At 43.8% G+C, this 20,367-nt stretch overlaps 1 protein-coding gene across 9 annotated transcripts in view; it reads right to left on the bottom strand.

The window, feature by feature from the left end:
- The window catches only part of mctp1a (multiple C2 domains, transmembrane 1a), a 94,833-nt gene that overhangs the window by 56,943 nt on the left and 17,523 nt on the right, over positions 1–20,367 (bottom strand). For 7 of the 9 annotated variants that reach the window (XR_005898170.2, XM_029162374.3, XM_029162377.3 and 4 more), the window contains exon 2: positions 5,152–5,272. Coding sequence is in view for 8 of the 9 variants with exons in the window: in XM_029162374.3 (XP_029018207.1) it covers positions 5,152–5,272 (121 nt within the window). In the remaining variant the exon portion in view is untranslated. Of the gene's footprint in view, positions 1–5,151; positions 5,273–15,439; positions 15,694–20,367 lie in introns of those variants that run through there. The other 2 variants (XM_029162379.3, XM_029162381.3) reach the window with 2 other exon arrangements.

Below are 20,367 nucleotides of genomic sequence, written 5' to 3'. Positions count from 1 at the left end.
ATGTAGAAGACATTAACTGCACACAGAGACACACAGAACAGAAGAACAACTCTCACTTTCCATAACTAAATCACTGCAGGATTCCTCCCAATAAAGCGCCGCTAGCATTGATTTCTGGACTCACCCTGAACCCACCACATCACTCTGAAGTCCAGTCATTTGAGTAGTGAGGACAAGCGTCTCGCGCCACGAGGAAGGTTTTTCTGTCCTCACTTCTCGGCCAAGCCACAGTGTAGACACACAAAAACATTCAGGGCCAAATATCAGTCTCGTTTATTCTTTTGACAGGAGACGTGACATTAAAACAACCCGAACTCTTGACATTAACGTCAGAAATGCAGCTATAACCTCGGATAAAATATTCTGGCAGAATAAAGGGCGACATTCGCCCGACTGGGCCCGAGCAGAGAGTACTCGCATGTGACCTCTGAAGAGGCCGATGCTGCAATTAGAACGGCATAAAACACATGAGGTCGCGTTCAGGCTTATTACAGTAAAACGGACCACGCTACTTCAAACACGCTGCTCCTCCAGTGGTTTTAGAAAATGAAAGTCACTTGTTACCAGCAGCTGGTGAAAGACGTAATGGTCACATGGTTTGTAATTAACTAACTAATTATTCCGCTTCCTCATTTTTATCATCTGTAGATCATTACGCATTTATGATCAATAGCTTTCTGTGTCAGCACCGACTCCTGAATTATTAACTGGTCCTATATTAGCAGGTAACTGCAGAGGACAGTAGGACGGTGGCACATCCTCTGAAAATGAATGGAAAGATTACTCAGGGGTTTATGCTATGAGACAGGTCCTAAGAAGTAGGACTTTATTATTACTTTAAATATAACACAGTGTATCAATATCTTTTTCTCAACACATCTCAAAAACTTGAAATGTGCAGTAGAAAGTTAAAAACACGCTTAACTTCAGCTACTGTACGCATTAAAAGGAATTCACTGTATATAATAGACTAATGACATTTGCACACTGATAAGCAGCCGCAAAGCTTGGTATAACTGATGAAATACATGAATATGGATGACAAACCACCTGCTAACAGCATTAGAGAAGCATAAATAATGCACAACGTCATTATGAACAACTGGGTTTGGTGATAGACTGGAACTAACTGTGTTAAATCATCTGATCAGTTTCAGTACGAGGGGAAAACTGATTTTCATAGAAACTAATAGAACATAGTGTATGAATTAGAGTGAGAGTGTTGAAGACCTGTCAGTTCAGGTTGACATCGTCATAATCACTACACGTACATGTATGTGGTCACATGCTGCCCTGCACCAATCTGTTCTCTAATACTTGATTATCATCAGTCAGTGACAATGATGATCTTATGCTGATAGTAAAGTCTGTAAAAACAGGTCATCTGATAAAACACTTCTCAAATGTCTAAACAACATGCAACACACAATAATCTGACTGGTCAAAAATACTTCCTGTCCAAAGCAGCTTAAGCAGCATCAGCTACTTTGCCCTTTACAAATAATGGTACAGAGACAAAAATGACAGAAAGGAAGAAAAGAGAAACAGTCTAGTGAAGTCATTCATCCAATTACCATTGAACTGACTGAATAATTGCATTCTTGGGACTCAAAGCATTACAGCCTACTCTGTGGCATCTTATTGGGAGCCACAGGACAAAGATCCTGGTGCTCGTCCCAAGATGTGAGGAGAGGAAAGAAAAATGTAGTGAAGCTGTTTGCAAGACCACTGTCATGGTTGAGCAGCGAGCCTGGAGCGTGTGTGTGTGTGTGTGTGTCAGGATTGATGGATGGTTGCAGCTCTAGGGATTCCCATTACCCAGAATGCAATGCGCTCAGGAGGATGCACTGGGGATTGCTGCAAAGAGAAGAACCTAAATCATAGGATGGAGACTAATGGGTCGAGGGCCTGCCTCATTACGATTAGCCACAATCACAGACACACACCTTTGCCTCTCGCCACTTTACACAGAGTACTTCACTTTCCTGTTCTCCACCCGTGTGCAGTGCCACGTACGATAATGGCACAGAGCAATTGCTCAGCACAGCTGATTAAGCGGAAACTAAAATAAATCACACAAAAGCACAGCATGTGGAAGAATAACACGGGAGGTGAGGAAACAGTGAAGGCGACTTGAAGGCAACACGCTGAGAGTGGCGTCAAACTCTGGCTCTCACTGTTTCCAAATAACTGCTGAATTCTGCTTGTTCTAGTCCAAACTGTCTCAGCTGCTCTTTGAGGAGTTAATATGAAACGCTGTAGAGCTTTACACCAACATTGCCTCATACATAACCACGCGCGCACACGCGCATACGCGCACACGCACGCACACACACACACGCACACACGCACACACGCACACACTACAGCAGCATCACGCCACAGTGGAGGCAGGAGGTGACACTCATGTCCAGCGGTGCTGCAGTATCTGTCCATTAAACTCTGTCACATCCAACACACAGTAATTATCCTTCATTAGAAGCAAACCAAGGAGCACAGCAGCAGGAACAGCGCCGATGGAAACGCCGTGCATCAGCAGTCTGATGCTCCGACGGTCCAGAACCGCCCAGCCATGCGCTTCCAAAGCTCCGACTCACATTTAAGATGCGGATCACACATTGAGCTCACTTAAATCAATCAAAAGATTCAGGTTTTTAAGGGAATTTATTGCAATGATGTGTCACAGCTGATTTCACTGAGCAGAAGCTGCATGTGCTACCTGGGTAACAACACAGTGGGCTACTACGAGGATGTGTCAGCGCCTGCAGTGAATCCCCAGCCTGTATTTACTGTCCGGCCTGTTTCCACTGGACCCTCGCAGACGTACACTGACAGCAGCTGCAAGCTCAGCAGAAATGCCTGAGCGCCTGACGTTTGGTCCTGACAACTGAAGCCGAGGCTTTTCTGCAGGCGGCGAAGCAGCCATATATTTCATCGAATTAGTCTGAGTGCCTCAGGATTAATGAAACGATGGTTGAGCTGAACTGAAGGAAATGCAGTGACACTTCATTGTGTCACTGGACAAAAGCTACAATAGATCCATTGTGTAAAGAGGCTTCTTGTTTTCTACAAATGCAAGTTTTAATTATCAGAGACTCATTTTCCAGCAATTACGTTTCCACACGTTGCATGTTTCTTAATTCCCTTCTCCTTGTGCAAATAGCTTCTCTACCTGCATCAGAACCTTTAATCAGCTGTGATGGCTGTATGTTTGCTTCCTTCCTCCCTTTATGCTTCACAGAAGCGATAAAAAGGAGGGACCACGTGCACATCGGCAGCTGGACGCCCCTCAACAAGTCTCCTTGTTTTGTGCTGGGTTGGAAGTCAGAACATGGAGTCAGAACATGCTCCTGGTTCTGCGAGCTCCTTTCATTGCCCAATCACAGACAGAGAGCACAGAGAGCGGTAACGTTCATGCCTCCGACCACAGCAGGAGAGAAACGGCTTTAATCAGCGGCTTCTATAGCCGGGTTTGACGTCAGACAGCGACTGTGTTCTGTGTGATTAATTAGTTTTATGTTCAAACGACTTATTTTTCTTGCCCCTCTAGATTGAAAAACCAAAACGCTGAAACTTCAAATGCAGAAAAAGCTTGCTTTAAAATGTCTCTATTAATAATTCATGTGGGGGCTTTTAGTGAATCAATAGGTAGGCTTTGGTACCGACAGCCCTGCTCTTATCCAGTTTACTTGACAAGGTACGCTAGAATGATTAGTTAATGGCCGATCCCACAGATTTGGTCAGTCTGTCTGTCCCAGTGATGCATTTCAGCTGCACAACAGCAAAAACCTACACAGGGAACTACAAGTCAAGTTGTCATCACATTCTGTATATGATCATAAATAATTACTATTCTGTAAATGTTCAACAACATTACCTGAAGAAAGTAAAGTGGGTCGGATTGTTCTGATTCGCCCCTTCCTTGTCTCTCTGTCTCTTTAATGAGACGCCCTGCTGGGCTCAGGGCAGGACAGGTGAGCTCTGCACCTCACAGCTGGTTATTCAAACGGACAGGTAGTCAGGCGAAATGCATGGAGGAGAAGGGCAGCGTATTCGGATCTGTCATACTGGCGGCTGCTGCAACCGCTAATGAGACCTTGGCATCCAGCGTTGTCCCAATCGCTGTCAGTGAGAATTTATGAGACATCTTTCCTGGCCTTGTTTTTTTTTTTTTTTTTTGCTCAGCTGGCCGTTTCACAATAATGGACATAATCGCCAGCTCAGTGGCCAGAAGGTTATCTGCCAAGCGTTTAACATTACAATCGCATTCAAGCTCCAGGCTCAAGGTGAGATTCTGTGTCTTTATGTGCAATTGGTTGATTCCAACAGTGGGAGAAATGGGTCCACACGGTGAAATGCACAATTATAGACAGTACTAAATAAGCAGGCTCGCTTCCCCTCCATTAAACCTTTTGAATCATTTATAAAGCACCACTCAGCTATTTATTACATGTCCAATTTAATTCGTTTGAGTTATTAAATTAAACGCAGGGCCTTGCACTCATTAAAACACTGTTGCCAACTATATGCTTAATGAGTGTGTTCAATAAAGGCCTCACGGTTAGGATCATTTAAAATAATAATGGGTTCTGTGTAGTATATACACTCAATCTAAAAACTTTAGACCTGAACAATCAGTGGATCAAACTGGATTAGTCTGTGACAATATACTAGTTTAAGGCAGCAACGGCGTTTTCATGGCTGGCTTCAGAAGAAATGTGCTGCACCATTCGCAGTGAGTCCATCTCATTTCACACATGGAAAATTGAGTGTGTAGTGACAAGGAGATGAGAAGAGAGTTAATAAATACGCTACACGGGGGGAGAGATGAGAGAAATGTGAGGGAAAACAGAGGAGAGTCTAAAAGAGAAAAACAGAAATACTACCAAGACCAACATTTCCCTGACAACATACAGTCTTATAACAATCAATTTAGCGATAAAGCGGGCGGGTTCGAGGGCGGCGGCATCGCAGGTGACGGCCCGGCTAAACTGACAGAATGAAACAGGACAACGGAGGCAGACAGCGATGAGGCTGCGGGAGCTTTCATTTGGGGGGCGAGACAGAGGCTTGATGAACCTGTTCACTGTGTCTCCCTGCATGAGGCTCACCGGCGCCGCGGCTAACGGGCACAACAAGCAGAGCTCGTACCTGTCCGGTCCCGAATAGCCAGGTTGCTCCCCTTCTTCAGGACGATGTCCAGCTGGTACATGGCTGGACTGGGAGGTCGAGGCGGCGGCTCGGCATTACTTGGGCCCACGATGTTGATGCCCTGCGGAGAGACGTTACGTAAGTTATCCAGTTTGAATAAATCCAGCATTATGAATTTAAAAAAGGAGGAGCGATCCATTATTTTTACACGAGGAGGGAGAGGAGGTATACAGAACATCTGTGCAGTCAAAAACAAAAAGGAAAACCCTTTTAAATTTGCATAATCAGTAGCATATATGTATGTATATATGAGTATGAACAGACCATAACTAGATGGAGGCCAAGTGGTTAATACGTCCCACCTAATGACTCACACAGTCTGTACAAGCAGTGAAAGTGAAACCCCGGATTTGCTGATGCTACATAGTAAACAGGGCTTTTCCTCTCCACTTGCTCATCTTATTCCCCCGCCCTCGTTTCTCACTCCTACCCATTAGACAACATGCGCGTGGGCCCGATGCGTGTCACATCTCCCGAGCCGCTCAGCTATCCCAACTCCGACACGGGGCTAAGAATAACTGCAAGAGAGCAGGAACCTGCTACGGGGCCACCGGGGGACTACTAACAGACAAAGAGGCTGTAGCATCATGAAGACTCCCTCTACAGGAGCTGAGAAAAGCTAAAAACAGAAGGAGGATGCAACCAAAAAAACAAAAAGACGACAGAAGACCCACGGGGAGATTCACTATTCTCATTAAAATGCACACTTGCTAATGAGGCTGTCATAGCATTTCCTGTCATTGTTAATAGCGTGTTTTCTCCAGAGGCCTGTCTGACTTCAGAGACTTTTAAGCCTATGTAGTACATATGACGCAGAAATAATAATGAAGATGTATTTTTGTGTTTTCAATTGTATATTTTTGGAGGCTTTTGGAACGGAGCAACTTGATGGTGTAGCAATGATCCTCTAATCTGTGAGTGTGAACAGACCATTGGAGAGGATTTGGACTCGAGTGAGCCGCACCATAAAAGACTAATAGAATATTATGAGTGTATGTGTGAGGAAACAAATGTTGATAAATATACCACTTATATAGTGGAAACTGAAGCAAAGTGCTTTTTCCTCACACACTGGCTACTTGAATGCAGTGTAAACATAACAGAAGTCCCATTGATTCGTTGCATACAAATGAATGAGGGAAGAGAGAGGAAAATCGGTAAATCACCCAAAACTGAGTTCCCCGTCCAAAACACACAGCAGAATACAAACCCCAGCAGCTGGGTTAGAAATGTAACGCTGTGTAAAGCTTGGCACTTCAAAATCTCCATGGAAAAAGTCGGCTCCGAAACAATTTTTAGCATCACAGCACCTGCCGTCTAAAAGAGGAAATAAAAAAACACACACGCTAGTCGGTCTTCTGGGAAAAAAGGGAAAGCTGAAACAAATCTAAAAACCAAAAGTGTAATCTGTTAGGTAACAGGTGCAGAAGAGCCCTAAGGTGAACGCTCTGAGAATTAAAGCCATGTGATTGGATGGAGCAGCAAATGAACTGTGTGTGTGTGTGGGGGGGGGGGGGGGGGGGGGGGGTTCCTGGAGCCTTTGCTCCAGGAACAAACAATCACACGCAGAGCAGCACAATGTCGAGTGGGGTCACCTCATAACACAGTGATTACGGAAACGGTGGAAATCCCCCGACGCTGAGCCCAGAGCCCAGAGGAGGCACGGTATTTCCTCTCCCTTGTATAAAGAGCATCAAATCTCCAGAGCTTTGTATTTTTCTGAATGTCCGTATTTATTGTGTACTTGGTGTAAAGTACCACCGGCGCACACGCGGACTCACGAGTTGAATGCACTCGCACAAACATAATACGGGGAGCGGGATTTGCAGTGGATTTGCAGAAAGTGGAGGCTGAGTGAGCATCAGCCCACACAAGAGGATCAATGAAATCTTCTGCGAGAACAAGCGACCTGATGAGACAGAACAATGTCCCGCCCACTTAGAACTCTTTTACGATTAATATACAGTGTCATATAAAGGTTGCCTTTGTGTTATTAAATACATATGTTATAGTATTAATAATGTATTTTAAATATATTATTAAGTTTTGCGATGATTTATGTACTTGAGGGGCAACTGCCTACACTACACCTACAACTGCACGGCACTTGTCATCATCACATCCAAAATCCTCAATGAGAGGAGTCACGGTCCACTCCACACGCTCGGTGACTCATGATTCTTCGAAGGCGACAGAGCTAAACAACAGCTGGCACGACCCAACCTTCATCGTCCCTGAGAGCAATAAATATTCTGGCAGCGCAAACTCTCGCCGCGGTGTCAAACGGTCAATTCATCAAACTCACCATTTCAGACGGATGAATGCAGCCATAAAACGCTGTCCCCGTCCTGAAAGGTCACCTGTTGCAATGTTGGGAGGCATAAAACCAACATCATCAATGTTGTCTGTGGTGAATTTGGTTCACGGCTGCTTATTATTTTGGATGGGCTTTACCAGTACTTGAACCCAGAATCCTTCCATCACTTCCAGTGGCTCTTTGTGTTGGTAGATGCTGAGTGGGTGCGGCCGTCGGTGCCATTTCTTTATGTTCCCACACAAACGCGCAGGATTATCAGGCATGAACAACAAAAGCGCGGACAGCCGATCCCTCATCAATAAATAAGGCAGACTATGCGTCTTTGGAAATGCTCAGACTAAATATTCAATAAGACATTCCACACCAGCAGAGCCCAGCCAGACGCGATGCACATTATGTGCCGCTAACAGCCCCGCCAGGAAAGCGCAACAACATTAGGGCTAGATTACTGCATGTGAATGTCCCACACTGAGCCTCAGGTCTGTTAGAAAGTCATAAATTCACTCAGTAAAACGGATTCGGTTCTATTGACTCTCATTAAGCATAAACAGCGACAAAAAAACAATATTCATCTTTGTTAGACATTGATCTACTCTGTTTTAATCATGTAATAGGTCAAAATGTATTCATGACCAAATGACGAAGCTGTAATTAGTATGACTTTGAAGACCTAAATACAGTTCCCAACTCACCATGTTAGAGCTCACCTAAACCCACCAGCTGATGGTGGTGTATGATGTTGTTGTGCTTTGGTATTATAAGTCTTGAAGCAGAGCCCTGGAGGTGCGCTTTGCTGCCGAGAGCAAATTAAGTCCCATTGAGGAAGGCCTTAACTTCAGAGACATTAGACTGGATTATGTGTCAAGACAGTTATGAAGTAGGAAACCTGGATTTAGCCGAGGGCAGCGTGAGGAGATAGACTGTCGGTCTGAAGAAGATGGCAGGTAATTTCCCAGACCTGCACCTCGGTTCCTGAATAACAATAACCTGCTCATTCTAATCACCCTCACAGTTATTAGCATCTGCTATTGGAAAAGCCACGTCCCGACTCCAAAAAAGACACAGCTCATTTGCGCATTTCATTTACTCTATTTATGAAACACGACACAATTTGGCAGAAGAATCAAGCGTCATGATTTCTACATGTTAAATTCTATTTCACTCAGGTGAAACAACAATTTTTATGTAGAGCCAATGCAAACCAAATCATACAATCATTATGTCAAAATCAGAATTCACTCTAGAAATTGAAACCTCCTCCATTACAGTATAATAATAACATCACCGTACTAATCCTGCTAAATAAACACAGCTCTTTAATCTTTTTAACAGATATTGACCTCATGAGGAGCTGATTTTTCAGTTGTAAACACAAACGTTTCCACATCGTGATGAAAGAAACAAACATAAAATACACACAAACACAAAGATACATAGTGATTGTGTGTAAACTCTCTCTGCTCTAAGTAAAAGTAGAATTCTATAGGTAACGCAAGTTGAGGTGTTGGCACAAAGTCCACTCAGTAACTAAATATCTTCCACCACAGTCAAACTAAAAGCACAGTACTCATTTGTACGTTTAATCTCTTGTAACTCACAGCAGCAGAGCAGGTATATTCATCAATAACACAGTTATTGGGACAAGGTGCACTTTAGATGCTGCGTTTCTTGACATTGAGATGGATGAACTGGCAAATCACCAGTCATGACTCAAAGCCGCACTGAGAGGCCTCAATAAACACAGGTCACAGAGCAGACGCACAGTAAGTGGGTGATGTCTGGACCACTGATACAGCATCTGTATGTCTTATCCAGTCCTCCAGTGTCTTTGAGGACACGTGCTCAGATGCCAGACAGATATTTCAGATGTCATCTCTGTGTTACCACTGAGTAAACAAACCAACCTTCTGTCCCCCCAGTAAAGACAAAGAGCATGAACAAGAGGGACAAAGTGAAGATACGCTGCGTTTCTTAGGTTAAATCAGTGATTGCATTGTTTCCCCTTATGGATTTATTTTCAGTCACAGTCTCTTCACAAGCTTTGCCTTCACAGAATATGCAGCCGTCCATCAAACAGATTTTTCAAGGCTTGCGAGATAAAAGCACACGACACAGCACCAAACACATGCTGCACGACAGCGAAAAACAATCACACTGCTACTGAATTCAGATCAGAGCATGAATGGGAATAAATTCAATACAAAATTCCAGATCCGTACCTAAACACGGTCAACATTATCAGCAGCCACAGTTTGGACATCATTCTAGAAACTCTTGTCTCATTGTACAGGAACCAACAAGACATGAAAGAGGGATAGCAGTAAAAGTAATATCTACAGTATATTTGTGGCTTTTGGGGTCTTTCAGAGCTTTGAATATAACCCATAAAACAGTATTATATCAACTGCATTGCAGTTTTGCTGGCTATCTAATAAAAAAGTCATTGTATGACTGAAACTCTTCTTCAAATTATAAATGCCTGTCTAACATGATAGTAGCACAATATACAGAGATTCCAGGTTTTCATACTGTATTATATATGTACAAACTGCACGTGTTTCGTCTACATCTCACCATCGGTGTCACAAAACTCTGCAACACATTAAAATGCATTAAACTCTCTGAGCCAAATGCTTCATAATAAAAGCCTTCTCTGGGAGCCATTACGGTGCCAGGTCTCTGCTGAGTGTGTGCAGCCAGGTGACGCGTACGGTGACAGAACACAGGGTCGGTGAGGAGCTCAAGTAGGAATCAGCTACTCTGCTAGATAATGAGCTCTCTTTGGGCTCTTTTTCCCAATTACAGTCGAGTGGCGTGTTGTGCAAAGAGCAAGCGCTTCTATTCGCTCTTATAGCATCATCCTCTCGGTTTGGGGGGATGCGACTAGTTTAATGGGCGTCTAATAACAGCTAAAGCACTGACTAGTGTTTTGTTTTTGATTTGCCTTTAATTGCTGTGGCTTTTATACACGTCACACTTTACCAGACTAAGGTTTTGGGAACACCTTCCTCGTTCAGTAAAGAAATTTTAAAAATGAGGAAACCCTGATCATTTTGTTTTGTGATTGTTTAAAGTAGCTTAATTTAATTTGGCACCAACATCAGCTTCAGGACGTTGTTACAATGATGGGATTTGTGACATTTCCTACCTTTTAATGTACTTAGAAAAGTACTTAACATGTTCAGGGCTTTGGGAAGCCTTGACCAGGTGACTGCCTCATTAGGCTAAGTGAGACAATTACAACCAAAAGGAAACCTGACAAAAAAACAAGAGTGAGAGGTGTGTCCAAGGTTTAAGTGGCTCATTGCTCGTTGAGAAGAGACGAGAGCAACCACAGAGCTGGAAAGAAATGAGCTGCATAAACCAGGAGAATGATCCAGGAAATGAGAGGCGGCTGGAGGGTTTAGTCATTCAACAGACAATAGAGTCATTCCAACTATTGGGATCATTTCTCAAGTATAAATCGATAATGACTAGCTGATATAATGTGTATACGTATCTGCACCAGGCACAAAATGAAGAGCTAAATCAACGCATACTGGAGTCCTGGTGCATCTCAGAGGCTGCAGATCCAAGGCAGTGTCAAACTGACTGCCGTTAAAACCAAGCAGTCATTTGGTTGAAGCTTTGTGAAGCATCTCATCTGCAGCTTGAACTCAGCAGCACAGTAACCCAGTTACAGCATTGTCAAGACCCTCCCTCCTACTTGTACCACATGTCAGGTTGAGGGGGCTTGGCCCACTTTGATTCATGGTGAAATGGATAGCCAGCCGATAAACGCTAAAGCCTGTATGGGAGGAGAGCTGAAATAGGTTAGATCCTCTTTCACGCTAAATCCCATGATAAGCAAGATTAAGTTCTACTGTGAGCATGTGTGGCCCAAGGCTTTACAGTTCCTGTTGTGTACGGTGATTCATTGCTACTCATCCACCACTATAATGGACCTTAATTAGACTTTACAGGAGCAGACTTTTTAATTAGGTTTCTAATTTCTCACATCCTCTTGAATCTGGCCAACCATCCGTGAATCAGCTGATAGTTACACACACTTTTCAACTCTAATACTATCTAAAAGAATGTTGTGAGTAATTGACTCACGATTACAGGGTCCATCTTGAAAAAAAAAGATGTAGCTGCTTTAGTCTGATCACAGATACAGACGCCAGTCTTAAATCTAATCTTGTTATATTTATTACTTCAATAAACAGACTCCTTCCACCCACAAAGACAGCAACGTTTTCAGCATATCGACATATATTGCGTCAGCTGAGAGACGAACATGCTAAATATGTGAATTTGATAAAATTCCCTTTACAATACGTTGTGTTGCAAGGTAACACGGTGGTGATGAATTCCAATCACAGGCCATTGCGCTTACAGGATATGAGGCGCGAATTTGCTGGGAATTCGACGTCGGTGGAACAGCTGTGTTGTCTGCTACGTCGGACTAATGCACAGCACATACACAGCCCATAAATAATGAAGGGAAACCTCTTCCACCGAGAGGAGGCGAAACTAGAGTCGAGGGGATGAGCCAATAAAAAGGTACAGAGAGAATGACAGCTTGGTGGGAAAACACCGGGCGTAGGCTGGTGAATGGAAAACAACAGTCCAATGAGAAGCACTTAAAGCACAGAAGGTGAGAACGGTACATGGACAAGAAACCAACAAGAAACCAACATATTGACACTGCAGAGAATTTGCCTGTTTCCCGTGTGCGATCGTGGCTCGGTGACAGACTGGGTTGGGAGCATCGAGTGCTGCTGACTGCGCCGACAGACAAGCTGGTGGCGCTGCGGCCATCCAACCTGGCAACCGACCCCAACAAGTCGACGCCAGTCTGAGACCACGCTGACGGCGCCGAACCGAGCACGGCGGGAATATTCAGGCCCGGATTCGCTGGCTCCGCAACTTTACAGCAAAAACACAAGCAGCGCCGAAGGATTGCTGACGCGCTGTTTGTGAGGCATCGCCAACCCCGAAGCGCGCATGCAGATTCCTGCCTCGAGGCACCAAAAGGGGGAACGCTTATTGGGATTCTGTTCAAACTTCTTCTCTGCAGCGTGATAAATATCAGGCAGCCGTATGAAAAATATCACGGCTGAAGTCGCGTCATATTATGATTCTGACAGGTTGAACACCAGAAGCAGAGAAATGCATCTTTCATCAATAATGCAAAAACGGATGTAGGAGACAGTGTTATAAATCAAAGCACTCAGTACATGTTTACTTATGAACGATGAAGACATTAATCACAGCAGAACCACAAAGATAATTTCTAACCTATTTGACTCAAATAATTCTAAATAGTTGACCTGTGTTGGTCTATTAAAAAAAACCTTACACATGAAGACCAGCCCCCTTAACAGCTGTCTTATTTATTAAACAAAACATGATTCTTTTGTTAGTTTGTTGTTACATAATATATTGAATTTCTCCTATCTACAGGAGACAAAAAGACATGTTCATAATTTTTCCTAATCCTTATTGTTTAGGTTTTGCCTTCTGTGTTGTGATTGAAACGCCCCCGTTTAATTACATCTGCTGCATTAATAAATGAGATTGACTGTAGGATACTGTTTGCAATCGTTCTCATCAGTATCGACTCCCCCCTGCGGCACAGCCTCCCCACGCCGTCTGAGTCGTGACGCTGGAGAATGGATCTGGCCTCAGCAGCACCGCTTCACATTCCGTCCGCTGCATATTTGTTCATCATCTAAGGGTTTCATTCATTAACTCCCGATTTTTGCTAAAATAGGGCGAAACTGTTAAAAACATAACAGGATCCGAACCAGTGGGACTTGATCTGTAAAGAGTCTGGCTTCACTTTATTTACTCTTACGCTTAATCTTTAACTAAAGGAACCGGTTCACTCTGACAAATCCAATTAATGTCCATGATACAGCTGTGCAGTGTACATGCTAGAGAGACTATAGAGCAGTTTGTCTGCATCACTGTACTGTAAAAATGGCACTGATCGAGGTCCGTGGTTCCCACTCTATACTGGAAAGACTGCAGAGACGCTGCCACTGTATGAGAAGTGTATAAATACACAGATGACAGAAAGCTCCAGAGGAACAGCCTCCCTCTACCGCTCCGCTGGCGTATACTGTAGAGGAGGATGCTTGCAGTCCCGGACCTAGTGAACTGCTCTGGCTATTTTAACGGTGAGCTGCTAAACGTTCACCAGCCGAGCAGAACCAGCCAAGCGGGCCTGTGTAGCCAACCTACAACATCCCCAGGTTTCCCCCAGCTGGGACACGGACGTCAGCCAAACTCCGCCGTGCACAACGACAGGTAATGAGTCATAGTCTGAAAGTAGCGTCACAACTTTGAAACTCAATTTGTGAAAAAAAGTGCAGATGAATTCTGTTATTCTCTGTAAATGGCTTCAGACATACAGCTGGGCTGCGGCTTTTTTGCCTTTTTTTCTTGTGCAATGAAAGAAAACCTCCAACCCTGACAAGAACAATCTGCTCCCACATGTCTGACTCAAACATATCCTTCAACACCATCTCTATCTACATCTTATGGTTATTTATGTTTGTGTTTATGTGGACTAACAATATTCATAAAGGATTCACAATATTATATTTAGTAATGTTTGTCATTTCTACAGCAAAATAAATGTCTTTATTTTGCACTTACTTATAGAGCACCTAGTCTGTCTCAGTAGAATTGTAGTGCAGTATGTATTATGCATTTACTGTACTAGTTATGTAAGTCATAACCAGAAATATTACAGCATTCACTGCTTTTACTGTCATGTTTTAAAAAGGACTTGTGGCATTTATGAATGATATCGATGTTTAATGATAAAATGCTGCGAAATAAAATATGAAAACAAGGAAAACTCTGTTTTAATCTGAAAAGCTTGGCAGTGGAGGAATATCAGCCAACACCTCCTCATCAGACCAGTCCTCCTCTCCCCCTCAGGCAATCCCTTCTATTCCACCTGCGCTGCTCTTTTATCTCGCTGTTCTCCAGTATTCGCTATTTGCATGACTTCTCCATTATCTTGCCTCAGTTTTACTTTCCCCTCTCCTCGTGTTGAATGTCCATCTGTTTTCCGCTCCAGTCATATTTACTTTCTCTCATTCCGAGCACGTTTAACACGCCGACCGATGAAAGAGGAATTAAGGGGAAAGACTGCAGCTTCAGATACAGTAAAGGGCTGGGCATAGGCTTTCTGCTCTCCTCAGTTACCCCCCTCCTTTCAACTCATGGTGTGGTCAAGATGAAAGCACCAGAGGGTCAATATCAGCCTTCACCTGCATAAACCAGCCTCATATTCCAAAATCCATACATTTTTCTTCATCGCCCACTTTTATTTCTCGGATCATCCCCTGCGCTCTGCTTCTCTGATCTGTTTCTAGGGTCCCATGTCATGCCAGCTGCCAGCTCAGGTTTCAAACTACTGGAAACAGGACACTGCACCGGCACCATGCCATCCCCTGACACACCAACAAACCCAGCCACCTGCCAGTGGAGTAAAGATGAGCGGTGGCATCTAGCCTGTTGGCGACACTAAGGGCAAATGGCCAAACAAACAAAGTAGGCACCCAGGTTTATGGAAATGCTGTATGAAAATCTGTTCTGCATGCAAATGCGTGAACGTGCTGAAGTGATGGAAAGGTCTCCCTGATGAATGGCACGTTTTAATCCTCTCATCATATCACCCAAATCCTCTGGACTCAAATACTCTTAGAAGAAAAGAACGCTCCTGTACGATCACTCGTTGTCTTCCCACTCAATAAATAAGCATGACACAGAAGAAAGCACAAGACAAAACAGAAGGTGACCAGTCAGACAGCATCGCGTGTGTGTGTGTGTGTGTGTGTGTGTGTGTGTGTGTGTGTGTGTGTGTGTGTGTGTGTGTGTGTGTGTGTGTGTGTGTGTGTGTTTGAATACCTACAGTGAGGCTTCGTCCCACAGCTGAGAGAGGCAGCGCTAACATCCAGACACTGAACACGCTTCACTGTACTACTGCTGCTGCTGCTGCTGGCTTACTCACCTATATGAGACACACACAAACTGCTTCCCTCACACACACGCGCGCGCACGCCCGCGCACACACACACACACACACACACTCACAGCTAAAGGGCAACCAGCTGTGAGCTTCTTGCATACCCCACACAGTCACTCAGCCTCACAACTGCAGATTTCTATCCCCCTCTCTCGCTCTCTTACTCTCTCTCGCCCCCCTCGCTCTCTCTCTCTCTCTCTCTTTCTCTCACTGTCACTCACACATACACAACTGCGCAGACACACTCACTGCAGACTCACTAATCCATTGGGAACAATATCAAAAACCTAACGAGCACAACCAGGAACTCACTACCAGCTGCTGACTCAAACATCTGCAGATGTTTATCCACTGATAGACCTTGTTTTTTTTGCCTTCGCCAATCCTCTCAGCTGGTTTTCTGATGAAGATTAAACATCCGCTTTATTGAACGTTATGAAAAAGATAAAAGATGGACAAAAAAACTGAGATAGGCAGAAGAAAGGTTAAATCAGGAGATGAACAGAGACAGAAAAAAAGTGTATAAAAGATTTAGTTTGCATTTTGTGAAGCGCTTTTTCACCAAAGTGCTTTACGTAGCGGCTCATTCCCCCACGTAGACACTGATGGTGCCGGCCATCAGGGCAACTGTGGTTTTGTTTTGTGCCTTGCTAAAGGACACAAACCGAGAACACGAGGACAGGAAATTCCCTGGCACATACACAGAAACCGCCCACAGACATTCACTATTTATAAACTCCCTTTTGACCGGCTTCTTTTGTCCAATTACAGCCTGAAGTAAAGGTAATTCACAGTTTAGCCTCATCTAACCTCAACTCTTCTAATCATCACCAACAGTACAAGGACGCATCTGTGTTGGCGGTCAGGACTGGATTAGTCAGAAGACTTCAGGACCAAACACTCGACATTTCTATAGTTTGTTCACCAACTTATCTTTTGATTATTTTATCCTCCTTGTCATTATTATAAAGGGGTTTGTTTCCTATATGCAAACCGATTTAGCTGGATGGTTATTGTTGAGAAGCGGAGTAGCTCAAACTATTAGAAAACCCTGCCAGGATAGTTAGCTGACCAATCAAACAAACCCTCAGCCTCACTGTAAGTAAAGGCACCTTATTGGAACATTTGCTCAGAGCAAAGAGGATCTGCAGAGTAGTGTAAATGAGCAGTTGGTGAAGCAGGAGGAAGAAGAAAGGGAGCGATTAGAGTACTAATGATGCTGCAATCACTGCTAGGCAGCAAACACCAAGAAATAAATAGCAACGCGGATCATGTCACAGTCTTTTCTTCGACACCTTTCTGATCTGTTTGAATTTGGAAAGCGAAGCGAAGCGGCTGCCAGGGCCGAGCGGTCGGGATGGCAGCAGGGAGGAGCCGCTCTGCAGAGTCACGACGAGAGCCAGAGGAGGCACAGCGGAGCATTTTTACAGTGGAGCCAGAGCTCGGGACACAACAGCTGTTACGTTCATGTGCGCCCTTATGTGCGCCTTGTTCAGCTTTAGCGCAACCCGAGGGTTGAGATGAATGCAACGCAACACAGCTCTTCCTCAGCGCCTGGAGCAACACGGAGGAACTGATGAAACCGAGCGTCGCCCACACCTCCAGTCTACAAAACAAGAAAATGGTTTCTGATGCCTCAGCGCATTCTGTAATAAGGAACATTTTTCAGTGTAATTGAATTTGCAGCCTGTACAGCATGTGGGGCTGGGCTTCGTTAGGGCAGTGTGTATGCACTGATGTATATGTAGCCTGGGTACACATAGTCAGTTCAGGGTTATGCACCATAAACCATAGATTTCTCCCACGCTGGCAAGGCTGCACCACCTAATCCTGGAGCGTGCACCATCTGTCTGCTCATTCCTCACTGCACATCGCAAAACAAACAGGCGCAGATACACACACACACACACACACACACATGCAGTACACATCAGTAAACACACATACACATTTAACATGTCAGCCATGAACATAAAATGACATGAGTGTGAGAGTGGAGCTGACACAAGCAATTCATAGCATCTCCAACATTCATCTCCCCCATCGTTCCGCTCTGTCGTACAGTACAAGGAAAGGGAACAGGTACAGGCTTTGTCAGAGCTGGAGGCAGGGAGGCTCCGGGAGCAGACGGATGGGAAGAGACAGAGAGGCACACGCTATCACACCCCTGACATTTACGCCAGAATTCATATCAATAATCAATAAAACAAATGTAAAGGAAGCACCAGGAGTAGGCTCAGCACACAATTACAGGGATGAACCAATCTCTAACCCAGCAGGAAACGGAGGAGCTGACCACGAGTCAATAAAAGGGTCCACACACAGGCTTTGAGTGTCTCATCTCCATCTTCACTAACTAGTAGCATTGTGCCTTCTATATGGGAAAGAAAGCACTTTGTCAAAGATGAGTCAGTAGCCAGTCTTGAGTGAATTGTAATTTTTCATCTACGTTGGACACGCCCTGATCTATAGCCAACCCACAAACATGTCACTGTCGACCCGAGACCCGTCCGTCTGATCAGAATGGCTTCTACAGCACGATGTAGACCACATACTGACCACAGGCTTTAAATTATAGCTATAGATAGTTCAACCTAATTAGGTTTTAACAGATGTAATTAAATAACAGCTGTAAAGCCTGAACTAGCACAGAAGACTGGCCTCAGTGGTGAAGTAAAGCTGCCTGTGGCATTAATTAGAGACAAGCATCATCATCAGCACCAGAACATCACGGGATGAACGGTCAAGATACAAAAGATGCCGCAAAACAGGTGAAATGAAAACACAATAAAAATGAAAGGTCGACAGACGTAGCAGGGGACAGATAAAAATACAGCATAATGTTGAAAGGGAACGGTCGAGATAAAAGCAGAGTACTCCTGATGGAGGCCAACAGAGGAGGCTAACAAACACAGGGAGCCAGGCCAGACAGAGCAAACCCCTCCCAGGAGAACGCTGCCTCCCTTGGATCCATAGATTGATTTATCTCACAGCCCTGTTTACTTTTGTCTCTGTCCATATCTCTGTCTGGCTCTACCCTCTTCCTTTGTCCATCCTTGACCTTATTTGTTTCATCGCCTGCCTCGTCTGCCACTGTCGCCCTCATAACGGTGTGGATTGGGTGGGTCCAACCTATGTCCCCCCTTTGTCTCCTTTCTCCTTTAATTTGTCAGTGTCCTTTGACCGATTCTGTTTCAGTCCAATTGCCAAGTTGCAGTGTGCATCACAAACTTACTGCTAATCATCCCCTTAGATACACGGCACCAAAGGAAGCACTGATCCCCGACCTTGGTGGAATGGAACCATTAATCACACTGAATCACTTTAATCAATATAAAACCCTATTACTAAATATATAAACTATAAAAAATAGAACAGTTGAATAGAAAATGGCAAATTCACATCAAAATTCATTGTTATAGTCATTAGTTTCTCTTCACATCATAGTATTGTATATCTACAGTGTTCTCTGTCACTTTCCCTCAAAACTGTAGTGTAGACTGGCTCAGTGAAGGGAAGCAGAATGCAATGTTATTTGACTGCTTAGCGGTGACATGCAGAGCAGCCTAGTGAGACTTGAAGCGGGGGAAGTGAAGTGGGCAAACATCTGTGCGAGAGAAGCAGGAGCTCTCACTACTTCACGGTCAATTAAGCTTTAACCTGTCCAGATCAGAGGCTAAACAAACAGCACGTCATTGCTCAACAGTATGATAGCTTTGTTTTCAAGTCTCAGTTCACTTGACAAGTATTGGATGTTTTTGCGAACAATTTTGCACTTGATCCACAGGCTTGGCAGGAACGGCTACTTTATGCATGAGCCTATTGGCTACAAAGAACCAAGCAAAATCTATGAACAGCACAGATCAATAATTTCAAATCTATATAAATTAAGTACAAACAATAAGGTTCAGCACAGAAGTGTCGTCAAAACAAGACATAAGCAAATAGCGGAGGATTTAGTAAAAGGGTTCCTAGAGCTCTTCTGGTCAATATCAAAATGTCCAATAAAGCCTCAACCCCAAGCAGTAACAGCTGAATGTAGCTGCTGACCCCAAAACAAGTCTTTAAGAAATCAATGCATTTAAAAATTACAATGACAATAAATAAACCTAGATGTTACTAATGTGTGATGACTAAAATCTGGAACCTCATTTATTATTACCATTTCTCTCACTGTGCGATTGTACTACAGTCACACTGTACAGCTTGGTCTAAAACACCTATATTTTGTGCTATTCTTTTTTTATAATATATAACTTCAAATACATATACTGGACATGAGATTAAAATAGCTAAGCTGTCCAAAACTAGTTTAAGTATAGAGCAGGCTTTTCCTTGAGAGTCATCCCACGCAGCCTGCGTCATCACAGCAGCCCACACTCCAGACCTGAGCAATTGTACAGTAGTAGCAAACCTTACACGTTTCACCAAGTGACTCATCTTCTTTCACTGTCACAACAACAACGTGCACACTCATCCCACCACATGGTTCTTTAATAACCACCAAGGTCTCTGACACCAGTGACATCACCTTCATGAATTCTTCAGTATTTACTGTATAGTTTAATGAGAGTTCTGCAAAGACAAATATTAAATATATATAATATTTGTTTATGATGTATATAACATAGTGAGGCCTGAAAAAATTGGGATCAATACGCCAATAGGATAAAAGAGAAGAGGTTTTATAATTACAGCAGATACAAACACAGAAATATAGGGCTGAGCAAATGGCTGACAGAAGTGACAATAATTAAAAAAAGGTTTTCTCTAGAGACTGACAGTAGCTGATCACTGATTCTAGTTAATG

The sequence above is a fragment of the Betta splendens genome, chromosome 9 (assembly GCF_900634795.4).
Source record: "Betta splendens chromosome 9, fBetSpl5.4, whole genome shotgun sequence".
In the NCBI taxonomy this organism is placed as follows: Eukaryota; Metazoa; Chordata; class Actinopteri; order Anabantiformes; family Osphronemidae; genus Betta; species Betta splendens.
This window is presented reverse-complemented; position numbering and strand designations above follow the sequence as displayed.